This window comes from Trifolium pratense, linkage group LG1 (assembly GCF_020283565.1).
Source record: "Trifolium pratense cultivar HEN17-A07 linkage group LG1, ARS_RC_1.1, whole genome shotgun sequence".
In the NCBI taxonomy this organism is placed as follows: Eukaryota; Viridiplantae; Streptophyta; class Magnoliopsida; order Fabales; family Fabaceae; genus Trifolium; species Trifolium pratense.
In genome coordinates this window covers 15,012,883-15,026,644 of record NC_060059.1, presented here as the reverse complement: position 1 = coordinate 15,026,644, position 13,762 = coordinate 15,012,883, and the positions used below count along the sequence as shown (strand labels likewise).

The 13,762-nt window shown below is 34.8% G+C and overlaps 1 protein-coding gene across 1 annotated transcript; it reads right to left on the bottom strand.

Moving 5' to 3' along the window:
- Positions 1–361: 361 nt before the first annotated feature.
- Positions 362–13,189, bottom strand: LOC123903187. Its single transcript, XM_045953107.1, has 13 exons — positions 12,734–13,189; positions 11,808–11,979; positions 11,471–11,688; positions 10,772–10,832; positions 10,501–10,573; positions 9,890–9,967; positions 8,686–8,843; positions 8,079–8,247; positions 6,928–7,393; positions 6,414–6,827; positions 5,982–6,185; positions 3,298–3,431; positions 362–723 (listed from the first exon to the last, which is right to left on the bottom strand). The coding sequence occupies exons 1-13, from the start codon at positions 13,070–13,072 to the stop codon at positions 585–587; spliced, it is 2,625 nt and encodes an 874-aa protein (XP_045809063.1). The 5' UTR covers positions 13,073–13,189; the 3' UTR covers positions 362–584.
- Between the last annotated feature and the right edge of the window lie 573 nt (positions 13,190–13,762).

The window sequence follows — 13,762 nt, the reverse complement described above, 5'->3', positions numbered from 1 at the left end:
AAGTACGAACACTCCTCGAATTAGGCGTGTTTTGGTGTCGGACATGCGTTGGAGTCTGACGCCAACACGACACTGGCACTCATGGTTACATTCAATTATGTCATTTTTTCAAATTATTATTGGATTTTAGTAATTTAAAGTCCAGTTGCAAAATAAATAAAATCTTACTAGAGATTGTTCTAACCAAAATTCAATTTTGGATTCTCCCAGAAAATTTGTCACAGTTCATTAATCACTTCAACTCAATCACATGGTTGTTTCCAATGACGTGATCAACATTAAGTTTAGCCCTGTTTAAACTTATTGGTTGTAGTAATAAATTATGGAGTCAAATAAAAAGCAAAAACTATGGAGAGGAGAATAAGCAGCATGACAAATCTACAAACTTGATAGTTTTCAGGTTTTGATGCTATACATTAACAGCTCTACTCAAAATTTGAACTAGATTACAACAATGAAATAATTATTATTACAAGACAATTAACCACTACCACTCCCTTTTCCCGTTTAAAATAGTACAACATGAAGGTATAGTATCACAATTCTGCATCCATGTCACCACCATTTGAAGCACTGCCAATCCCCTATTTACCAGAAATCACCCTGTCCAGAGTCTGGTCTGAAACCGTGATCCCCGTGGTCTCCAAGTCTGCCACAACAGCAACAGCTGCATCTAGTTCCCCAAGATCAAGGCAGAGAGAGATAACCTCTTCATATAGCGGTCTGCAACATAGGGGAAATAAGGGAAACCATGAGCTAGAAAGTAACAAAGATATCAAGCTTTTTGTTGGCTGGGTTGCGTAGCCGGGTGTCCAAGTCTCCAGTCTTAGAGACTCCAATTAATTAAGAATTGATCGTATCTTTTATTGTAAATTATTTACTTTCCTAGAATAGGTTAGATAAATTAGAAAATAGAATATTTGTCACTATAATTTGTAATCACCTATAATACTATATATAGTGTTGAATGCAATAGAGAAAGGCATCAAGCCAAATACAGTGACATGGTATCAGACTACCAATCTAGTTACGATTCAAATTTTATTTATCATGTTCTTGGAATCTTGGTTCTGTTCGCTCTTGTGGGTATTGTTTTTGGTTCTGTCGCAAGTCTTAATCACAAGTCTTGGTCTTGCTCGTGTTTTTTGTTCACGTTCATAGTCTTGGTTCTGTTGGTGTTTCCTTTTTATCTTTCTTGTTTAGTGCTCTTGATTTGTGTGGTTCGGTGATTTGCAATTTTTTGAGATATTTTTTGCTTTGCGAGTTGCTACAGTAAAACCACTCGCAATCTCACATGGTGTTGATTCGGAGATTTGCAATAACAACACTTTACATTATTTCATTGTTGTTTCTTTTGGGCCATCATGAAAACTAAAGAGAAAGATAATTTTTGTGTACATTTTACCGGTAAAAATTATCCTGCTTAGGAATTTCAAATCAAAATGTATGTCAAAGGAAAGGGGTAATGGAGTCACTTGAACGATATCTCTAAGACACCAATAGAGAAAGCTGATTTAGATGCGTAGAAAACCAAAGATGCTCCAATTATTACTTGGATTCTCGGTACTATTGATCCTCATATGATTAATAATTTGCAAACTTTTTCCACAGTTCAAGAAATGTGGAACTATTTGAAGCGTATCTACAACCAAGACAATGCGACCAAATGTTTTCAGTTGGAGCTAGAAGCCAATTACATGGGATACTATCTCTTGTCCTCCTAATGTCAAATCCATAGGCTGCAAATGGGTATATTCTATGAAACTGAATTCTGATGGGTCTCTCAATCGTTGCAAATCATGAGATTGCCTCAGAAAACAAGCAGCAATATGGAATTTATTATGATGAGACATCTGCATTGGTTGCGAAAATGATAATTGTTCGAACGACAATCTCTATAGTTGCTTCTAGTGGGTGGTCTCTTCATCAAGTGGATGTGAAGAATGCTTTTCTTTACGGTGACCGACAAAAGGTATTTATATGACTCATCCTCAAGGCCTATTCTCTTCATCTAAAGGTGTGTGAAAGCTTAAACATTGCTTAGACGGTTTGAAACAAGCACTTAGAGCATGGTACGAGAAATTTTGTTCCACTCTACTTGGGTTCAACTTTACTTAGAGTCAGTATGCTTCCCCTCTATTTATTCATAGCACATATCTGCAGGTATTGTTTTACTTATTCTATATGTTGATGATATGGTTATTATTGGTTACGGTCATGCTTCCATTCAACGACTTAAACAACAGTACATGCCTCATTTCATAGGAAAGATCTTGGTAACCTGCATTATTTTCTTGGTCTTGAGGTTCATTCTACGTCCAAGGGCATCTTCCTCTATCAACACAAGTATGCTACAAATATAATTTCTATGGCTGGTCTCCAATCGGCTAATCTGGTGGATACTCCTCTTGTGGGTAGCCTTAACTACTTGACTATTACTCGCCCTACATATCTTTTGTTGTTCAGCAAGTCAGTTCATGCATTCTCCTCGCCATCTTCACCTGGCAGCGGTTCGTCGTATAATTCACTATTTGAAAGGAACCTCTCATCGTGATCTATTCCTTCCCATTGGAATAACTCCTAAATTGAGTTCTTATAGTGATGCCGATTGGGCAAGGTGTCCTGAGACTCGTCAATCTCTCACTGGTTGGTGCATGTTTCTTGGTTCTTCATTGATCACATGGAAAAGTAAGAAGCAAGTAAGATCTCTAAATCCTCTGCGGAATCTGACTACCGCACCATGTCTGCTGCTCATTCTGAAATTATTTGGCTATGTGGTCTTTTGGCTGAACTTGGATTTCCTCAAACCAAGCCAACATCTCTTTATGCCGACAGTATAAGTGCCATCCAGATTGTTGCAAATCCCTTCTTTCATGAGCGCACCAGACATATCGAAGTCGATTGTCAGTCAATCCGTGGCACCTATGATGACCGACTTATAGCACTTCCTCACGTCAGTACTCAGTTTCAGGTTGCAGATCTTCTTATCAAGGTTGTTCCGCGCCCACGCCATCAGTTTCTTGTTAGCAAATTGATGCTCTTTGACCACCAGCATCAATTTGAGGGGGGGGGGGGGGGGTGTTAGTTAGGAACTGATCCCATCGTTTATTGTAAATTATTTACTTTCCCAGAATAGTTTAGAGAAATTAGACAATAGAATATTTGTTATTATAAATTGCAATCATCTGTAATTACCGATACTATTATATATAGTATGAAATGCAATAGAGAAAGACATCAAGCCAAAAACAGTGACAACTCCAACTACTAGTCTTGTTATATAAAGAAAATAGTTACCTCCCAAACTTATAACCAAGACTATGAGTTGTCTGCAAAATTGTCAAGAAAGCTGAAGGTAGAGGTGCTCTTATAGCTGCACGCAAGATCATGGCACAATCTCCAATAGTTGGTGTACCTCCTAATTTTATGACCTGAGTAATACAACCAAATTATGAATATATCTCAACTATGATTTGATATTATAAGCCAAATTTCAAAATTGAATTTAATATTACACTATGCTTGAACAGGAAACCAATATGACATTATCACCACTTAAGAATATTGCAAAACATAAATAAATGCAGTCTTTTCCTTTTTGTACTTAATGCAAAACATAAATAAATGTCACATTATCACCACTTATAGTACTTATAAATTCATATTTGAAGCAGCATAAAATCATTCCTTCTAGAGTAGCTGATAATGCGAAAACTTAAACTTTGTTATAGACACTTTCAAGTTCCTTTTGAATTTCCTTCTTGAATCTTGATAAATGACAACCGCTGCATTATCACCATACTTCATGATTATGTCATTGCTAACTCTTAGTTCTTTACACCTACTTACAATTACGGCTCTGACTATTTCTTTATTGTTCAATCTTTCCAAAGGTGTATTTTGTGGTACTGCTTTACTTGATTATAGCAACATCAGTGTCCCCACTCCCCACTATAAGCATATCAAGCATATCTTTTGTTAGCGGCCAACACTCGGTGGGATTTAGTCCCACATCGGATAGATAGGATTCTTGAGAAGAGTTTATAAAGAGGAGGCAATCCTCACCTTACAAGCCGGTTTTGTAAGGATGAGTTAGGCCTCGATATTCAAGTCATCTTTGATTACCTGCTCCTATTACACTAACTAATTCATGAGCTTAGCTGTTATTATTAGCAAAATTTGAGTGAGTTTGAAGTTAAATCATATAATTTTTTACTCTCAGTCCAAAGGTTGGAGTAAAGCAATAACGTGTTTACAAAAAAAAAATTGTTATTGTTTTCATCTATATAAGACGTACCAAATATAATGGATATCCTATAACCTATATATGCCACTAACCAATACATAAATGGTAGTGATACTTTAATGAATCTTCCTCACAATTTGTTTACATAAAAAATCATTTAGTTTTATGATATTTCAGAGTTTTGAGTGAATGAATAAACTCAGAAATCAAAAGCATAACACTGAAACTTTAAAAAGTTTACAGAATAAGCAACTTCACACAAACTCTCAAAGTACAGAATTTTCCACAAACCTATATTTGTAAAAAAGAGAGAAGACACTAGAACGATGGAATGATATTCCCCCAAAGATGGTATGAGAAAAAGAAAGATGATTACTGAACAAAAATGCATACAAATAAAATAAAGTTCTCTAATTTATTTGTTTATCCATTAAAGCAACCTAAAAGGTTCTCAAGTAGAACTAACCGACGCCAAATGACCTTACTATTCCTAAGATGTTCAAACATTTTCGTCAAAGTTCAAGCGTAGATATTACTAGTAAATACCAAGGAGTAGGACTGTTCAAAATAACCGTTGAACCGAACCGAACCGTACTGAAATTAACCGAACTTATCTACCGAACCTATATTTCACTCACAGTTTACTAACCGAACCAAACCACAAATAACTGAACCATAACTGTTTGAACCGAACTGCCCCCTACCTTACAAAGAACTGCTGCTCTTTTTTTTTTTTTTTTTTTTACGGAAAATAACTGTTACCCTTATTGCTGTATCATATTCATAGGTTCTGCAAGATTTTGATATTTGTGAAAGCTGCAAACAGTTAATCAAATGTCAAAATCCTTACTCTTCTACATTTTTTCAATTAATTTTTCCTATTCCCAATTTTAGCTTTTACGGTAACTTTTTAGCTTCTCTCTCACATACACCAAACCATTACTCCATTCTTCAAACCTTTCAATTCTAAACCAATTTTAGCTTCTTTTTTCTTTTCTTTTTTCCTATTCCCAATTTTTTCAATTAATTTCTTTCCTACTTCTCTCTTGATTAATCGTTTCAGTTCTAAACAAAAGCTTAGAATATCAGTGAATGACTTACACGACAATGAAAGATGTAGATCTAGAGATTTGAAGGAGATTTTTCTGTTGCTCAATCCTAAAATTTGGGATATTCTCCTCACCATGTTCATTCTCTATCTCATCGCTCAACCAACCATTCAGTTAAATTTTTCTTTATTTCGGTTCGGTTCGGTTTGGAAACAAAAAAACCGGTTAACCGAACTGTAACACCGGTTCGGTTCGGTTTGGGCTAATATATTAGCAGTTCAGTTCGGTTTTTTCGAACTGTATGTATGGTTCAGTTCGGTTCGGTTCAGTTTTCCTAATAAACCGAACCATGAACAGTCCTACCAAGGAGTATAAATTTTATTCTGGTATCAATCAGACTGAATATTTGTAATCTGTATGAAAATAAATGTTCGATTTATGTGTATGCTGATCATGAATACAAGATAATTTTCACTGTCAAAATTCAATATTTAATGCCATTATTCAACACCATTTTGGATCTACTCTCAAGGGGAGAGTTATAAACAATAGTTTTCATTTTGTCCCCATGAAGATGCAGCAATTCTGATATATGCTTATTAGAATTTAGAAACCAAGGCAATCTTACTAATTCAACAAGAATAAAGCTTGCAATAAAAAAAAAAAGTCCAGGTTTAGTTACTTGCCTTCTGCATAACTTTGATTGCCAGCTCGACTTCCCATTCCTGTGACCATCTATGAGGCTGTTTGTTCTTCAGTTCTCTCTCCCATGTCCATCCCCAAGCATCTGCTAAGGTATACATGTCTGACACATCAAAAAATCCTCGATTCCTCATTTCCTTAAATGCCTCAAATATATCCAAAGGAAACCAATCATCGTCGACATCATCCTGACAGAAAACAACGTTAGATTGTCAAACAACATCAAAGTATTCAAAATGTAACACTGCAACAAAGAATAAAAGAATGCAATATTAAATTCAAGCTCAAGGTCCAAAACAGATTCAGCCTCTCATGTATGATCCCTGAAGGTCGAAAAAACAGATTGCAGAACCTCAACCCCCAACCAACCAGAGTATATATGCAAATGAAAAGAAGACACCAATGAATTATCATACCTCATATGTTCTTCTCCTTCTAAACCTTTTAGAAGTGGTAGGGGGTTGGTCAGAATCTTTCAACAACTGGATTCCAATCATTTGAAGGGACTTTTCCCCTTCAACTTCCTTTTCCTTTTCCTTTATCTTCTCTACATCTTGGCTTACTACTGGTTCTTCAACTTCCTCTTCTGCCTGTTCTACTTCCTCCTCCTCCTCCTCCTCCTCATCATCATCATCATCATCATCATCATCATCTACAGCCTCTTTTGCATCATCCTCTCCAACATCAATATAATCTTGAACATCAGGGGACTCTGATTTACCTTCAACCAATGCATTTAAACCTTCTCCTAAGAAGCGACGTTTCCAATACTCTGTATTTCCTTCCTCCAGCTTTATGCGTGAAATCAACGCATCCAGCTCTTCATCCACCTGCAACATGAACCATATTTAAGTTTAGGCATTATATATTAAAGATCAAGATGGAAGACAAAAGAAAATGACATTCAAGCACAACAGATAAAGAATCAACCTCTTCTTCCTCCTCTTCAATGGGAGGAACCCAAAGCGGCCGACCACGCGATTGATTTATTCTCCGTGCTTTCTGAACACGCTGGTAAAGAACACTTCTGTTTCCATCAGTAGGCAAACCTTGTGCTTCTAGTTCTTCCTTCAATTCATTCACAAGCATTTTACTAGCAGCCTTAGGTTTTAAAGCATTCTGTTCAGGCCCCTTTATGATTTTCTTTAGCCACTCGAGCACTCTAACATAATCAGATTCAGATACACCATCACCTAAAGCTACAATTCCTTCATACTGCAACTTCTTCAGAAGCTTCCTATGGTACAACTTCCTCTCCTCAAGGCATCTTTGTTTGAAGGAGGTTTCAATTGGGTTTGAAAATATAAATCCTTCAACATCAGGATCTAGAGGTGTTTTACCACCTCGAGGCACCCACCGTTTGCGCTCTCCAGTAAGGCCACCTTCTTCAACATATCTGTTTCAATAAATAGCAAATTTACAATCAAAATATCAACAAACACAAATCAATATAATAATATGTACTGGCTAAATAAGCCCATTAACTAAAATAATATACTAGATCAGCGCTAGCATGTGCCTGAATTATATAGAAAGAAAGGAAACCAAAATGAAAAGGCTTGAAAGTTTTCTAGCTAGAAACATTTCAGGAGTTTCTTCAGATGGATTTTGGTCGGCCTATTTTGCCAATACTCCAATATTGGATACTACAGCGATTCACAGTTTTATGGTATAACACTGAGCCCTAGTGGCCAGATTGGCCTGCACACAAATGTGAAAGCTATAGAAACACAATTTACCATCAAAAGGTAAAATAACAGTCATTAGGTAGCAACATTAGTGACACTACTCTTGGACAGTGAAAACAACAGTTGAGATGAAACCTGGATCAAAACTAAAAAGGACAAGTCATTTCATTATAATAATTTCAAATTGGGGTTTAGTGCCCTGGCCAAGAATAAGCAATAAAAATATGTGCAAACATAAATAAAATAAATAACTTGGACCATATAATCAATAAAATAATAATAATAATAATAATAATAATAATAATAATAATAATAATAATAATAATAATAATAATAATAATAATAATATACCAAATACAAAATAGCTACTATTTGCTGAAATAGAAACAATACCTGGCAATATAATCAATCTCATAACCAAGTCCAGCCTCCTCTTGTAAAGGTTCAATCCATGAGCTCACTAATGTCCGGTATTTTCTGCTCAAGATCATTGCCCGCGAGGGGATTTGCATGTTATCTTTGTCCATAGCTTCTAAAGCTTCAAGCATGTCAGTAATCCTTCCTGTAGTAAAACATTGTATATCAGGTTGAGTCAAAGTGCATTCCCCGACAATTTTTGTTGTAAATATGTATAAAAAATTTAAGACACTACATATTGAACTCCACAGACAATTACATTTACCATGATTATTATCCTTAGTAACGTAAGTTATTTATCTCACCACAAGAGCAACAAAATGTAAGAAAATAGCTTCTCAAGGAAATGATCATATGTTGTGGAAGCAAACCTTCTACACAAGATGATATTACCCTTCAAGTACTAAGAAATACCCTGAAAATAATTCTTTCAGCTGAAGGTATTTTAGATCCTATAGAATGCATGCCTAAGATCCAATAACATTTTGTACAGAATATTAAATGAAATATTAAATTCTTTAACAATAGAGACAACAACTCTAAGAAAGACAATACTGAAAATAAATAACCAGTATAAGCATACCTTCCCGACACAATGCCCGAAGGTACAAAGAAAGAGGATCTCCATAGTTCCCTTCATTATGTAGAACTTGTGTACCCCCTTCGAAGTTTTTAAGTGCTCGGAAATGCCTGATAGCTTCTCGTACTACACAGTACTTGGTAAAACACTCAACTAACAACCTACAGAAACCCCACAGGGTTACTTAATAACTGGTACAAAGTAAACTCCTCTTAGAAAGGAGTATCACTAAAATTGATATATTAAAGCAGGACACCACAGGGCTTCTGAATTCAAATAAAACAAAAAATTCTAACCCGTAACACTCTTCCACAGCCAACATTCTCACATAAATTATGATGTATTGCATGTTTCTTTATTTTTAGCAAAACTTTTTAACACAAAAAGTGAAAGTAGCTCAACTTTCCATAAAATATATTTTAAAATAATAATTAAAAAAACCTAATATTCTAATTTTTAATATAAATAACTAATTTGAAGTAAATTAATGTATTAAAATTGAAAAAGTATATAAAAATAGAATTTATATTAAATATTGAATAAACCTATCATTTTTTTATCAATTTATATTTATCAGCTAGTTCAATAGTTAGTTTGGTCAAACACTTTATATTTAACCAACTAGCATTTTAGGTATAAGTTTGTCCGCTATTTTGCCAAATAGTCTTAGTGGCAGACTGGTGGTGTGCAGTCTTTGTGCGATTACCCTCTGGAATGTTTAGTTGGAGAGGAATGCCCACATTTTCAAGTAGTCTCTTATCCCATACAGTTGTTGGGCTTAAGGTTCATATTTATGGCTTCTATCCATGCTTCACCTATTGTTGTTTTAAGGGAAATCTCAAGTCTAATATGTAGACAGCTTTGTCATACTTTACAGCATCATTGCTGATATCTTTTAAGTTTTATACCTTGTGTGGTTTGGGACCCTTCCCCAGGTTTATATTCCCTCTTAGACAATGTTCCTTCTTTATACACAGACTCACATATTAAAGCTTCTTCTTTGAAATCTGTTGTTTTGTGATGGGTCTTGATGCAAACTTCAGCTCATTATAACTTCTAATATTTTTAAAGAATTCAGCTACAAATACTAATGAATACAGCCAATAAAAAGTTCAAATTATATATACTAATGAATTCAGATTATTTGACATTCAATATGCTAAAATGGTCAGGGTTGTAAAAGAAAAATATAAATAATGTGTCTTACGCATGGGTCTTCACATTTGGCTGTATGCGCTTATGATCTTCAACCATCATGCCAAGCAACTCAGCAACATCTTGCATTCTATAAGACACATGGAGATAAATTTGATTGGATCACATAATAACGAATCCAATTCAATCCAAGAAATATTCAATTTAAAAAATCCAATGGGGGACCTCAATGCAGTGTTGTGAAACAGCAGTGCTATAGTCAACCAGAATTTTAACAAACCATTATTTTATGTGAAACGCGATTTAGCACAAAGTGCTGTCAAATAGCGGCTATATCAGGGCTATAGCACTGCAACATAGTATAACTTGAACAAATTGCTATTTTTCGGGATTGACAACACTGCCTCAACTATTAAAATATGACAGGTGATAGGAGTCAGAAACAAACTCCTAATGTGAACTCTGGAGATATCAAAAAATAAAAAGAAACATTATGAAGATCCCAAAATAGTTTATTTAACAAGTGCAAATTGAGGAATATAATTCTTATCATTATTGAGAGCGCATACCGAGGAACAATTCTAAACTATTAAAGAACAAAGACTATCATGCAATAATGTTGCCTTTTGCATGTTGTCGACCATGCACACGCAACAGACTAACCTGTCGTAAGAATCAGCTCTAGTATACGCTTGAATGACCCAATTGTATGTTTCTGTATCAGGCTTCATATAATCTGTAGCGTAATGAATTGAAGATAATTCACCTCAGATATTTCAAAGTGGAGAAATAAGCTATATCAATATAGAAAAGAGCACCCGTAACCCGAACAATCTTCACACACAATTAAAGAAATGAAAAAAAGAAAAAGAAAATTGGAATTGAAAAAGAACTGTTTCACCAGCAATAAGAAATACAGACGTGGAATGCAAACCTTCTCCATATTCCATGTTCTCAAATGTTGTAAAGGCTATTTCAGGTATTCCGCAGGTAGCCTATTTAATTTGAAGGAAGCAATATTAAAAATAAAACATAACGCAAACAGCCAGGTCAAGACCAAACATGCTCATAATTTGTTTTTCCACAGCTAATTGAAATTTGAAAACTTGAAACACTCAGCATTGTTCACCATAAAGGCTGAAACATGTAAAAGTGAAGTGACATTACATTACATCATATTCTATATCAGTAACCTTAACAGATTTTACAGTCACAAAGAGAACCACAATCCAGGAAGCAAGGATATGTGGTTGGTGTTTGCAATATAGAATTCATCAAGATAATGATGTACGGCTGCAACACATGAGTTGTGTACAGAGAAAATTTATTGAATGACATAAATGTTTACTAAATGTGTACAGCCCCATTTTCATGGTAATAAATAAACAACTAACAACTAATAAATGAATAACTGTAAAAAAAACCTTTGATCTTATTTTCACCATTATATTTGATAATTCTGAGACAATATACAATGTGAAAAACAATATGGCAATTTTATTATCTATAAAAAAAAAATATGAGCTGAAAATGGTAAGAAAAATCACCTAATATATTTTTTGTTACCACCATTTTCAATATGATATGTAACTGACCCTTAGAGTTGCACAAAAAATAGATTGGGAAAGTTAACCTGCACAGAGAGGAGGCAATTAAAATGGAACGTTGTTGCCATTCGTCCAGCAGCTTCCATCTCATAGGAAATTTCTAAAGCATTAGAATGGTCTCCCGCTTTGCAGTCTTCCACAATTAGAAGATCATAAACTTCATCAGTAGCCCTGAGGCCCCCCTTAGAGCCCTTCAAGAACACTTTGTTTGCATCTTCCAAATGCTTATTCCGAACAAGTTCCTCTACATCACCCCAAACCAAGGCAAACAAACATATCATAAATCAGTCACTAACTTCAAACAAATAAATAAACCATCACCAATTGACAGCGGAATAAATAACACAATAATCAAAATAATACCAATAAGAATTAGCCAAGCATGACGAATATCATAATTTAGCTTTTCCATAGCTCCGAGTATCTCTAAACCTTTAGTAGCATGGCCTTTAGACCCAAACAATCTTACCAATGTAACGAAAGTTTCATGAATCGGCCGAAGCCCTGCACCTAACTCTCTCCTCAGCGAATCCATCTGCGTAATATTTACACATCAATAATTAGGCATTGTTTTGATAAAGAACATAATTGAGCGCTTATAGCATAAGTGTTTATCCTATAGGTGTTTCGGTATAAGCTATTTCTATAATAAAAACAAAATGGAACTGTTTTTATATTGGCTATAAGTTATTTTCGCAAGCTATTCTAGAGAGCTAATAGAAATAAGTTGAAAACAACTTATGAACATGTCATAAGTTTTTTTTATTAGATCATCCAAACAGTCTCACAAGTGCTTATGTCAGCGGATAAGCTCAAATAAGTCAATCCAAATAGTCCGTTAGTCCCTATTCGGATGAGCAAACTAATTAAGCGCTAATGGCATAAGCACTTACCATATACTACGTGCTTACTTATGTATAAGTTATTTCTATAACAAAGGAAAAAATAAATTTAAATTATTTTATATAAACTATAAGTCATTTTCACAGATTATCCTATAATATAGAGCTTATGAAAATACTGTTCTGGCCTTAAATATAAGCAAAAGTCCAAACATATTTAGCTCAAATTTGAACTAAATACATTTCCATTTCTGCTTATATTTAAGATCGAAAAGAGAGTAAGCTTTAGGCATATATCATGAGCTGTTTTCATCAGTTCTCCACAGAGTTTCACAAGTGCTTATGTCATTAAATAAGCTAAAACAATTCAAAACAAAGTCAATCCAAACATTCCCTTAGTACAATTCAATTCACAAGAACCGGTCAATTTAGTGAAATGAGAATTACCGCGGCTTGTTCATCACCGTTAAGAGCATACGAAACTACCAAACCGTGAAACGATCTTGGACCGGGATTCAAACCAGCGGCAATCATATCATACATAATTTGAGAAACACCGGTTGAGTCACGGTTCTTAGCTCGGTTCATGAGTTCCTCCATGAAACTGAACCGGAGACTGTTCTCGAGCGAACGTTCGTCATCTTTCGCCGGTTTCTTCTTTCTGGACCGCTTTTCCGATGAAGTAACTGTTGCTCGAACCGGTACGGTTCGGGGAGTTAAACGGTTTAATTTGAACGGAATGTAGTTGTAACTGTAACTGTAACTGTAACTGTAACATGAATGCATGAATGTAGAATTGAGTTTTGGTTTGAGAATTGAGAGAGTGAACCGGTGATAGTGTTGTTCAGTGATGATAAGGCAGAACGCGAATTGAAAAAAAGAGAGAGAGTACAGAACTACAGATTACTAAATTCAACTGAATTTCTTCTTCCTTTGGGTCTTGTCATTGGGCTCCAATGTAAGTCCACAATCCTATTTATACTCTCTCTTTTTTGGAGTTTCTATTCGCACCCCTTTATATTCTAAAAAGAAACTCGAGTAATATATTTTTTTTGACGAAGTTACTCCACACTCTATGTATACTTTCACAAGCTGATTTTTCGATCAATATTTTATCAGATTTTACTTATCTCGTGCCCAAATTTTAAATCATCGGAACACTATTTAGCATGAATATATATGTGTGTGTGTGCGTGTGTTTGTGTGATTAACCGTTTATTTCTATTAAAACTTAAGGTTGTGATTTGTGAGGTTTTAGTCTACAGTCTAGCCTAAAAAAGCTCGTTGATTGTTTTTGGGAGAAATGTTATTTTCACTCGTCTTCATTTCACTAGTTACTAGTATATCTGCTTGAATCTATCAAACCTCATAATTTAAAAATGGACATTATTAATACAAAAAAAAAAAGGACATTATTAACATAGTGGCCATAGTTATTAGCATATAATATGTGTAAATATATGGTTAGAAGTTTGA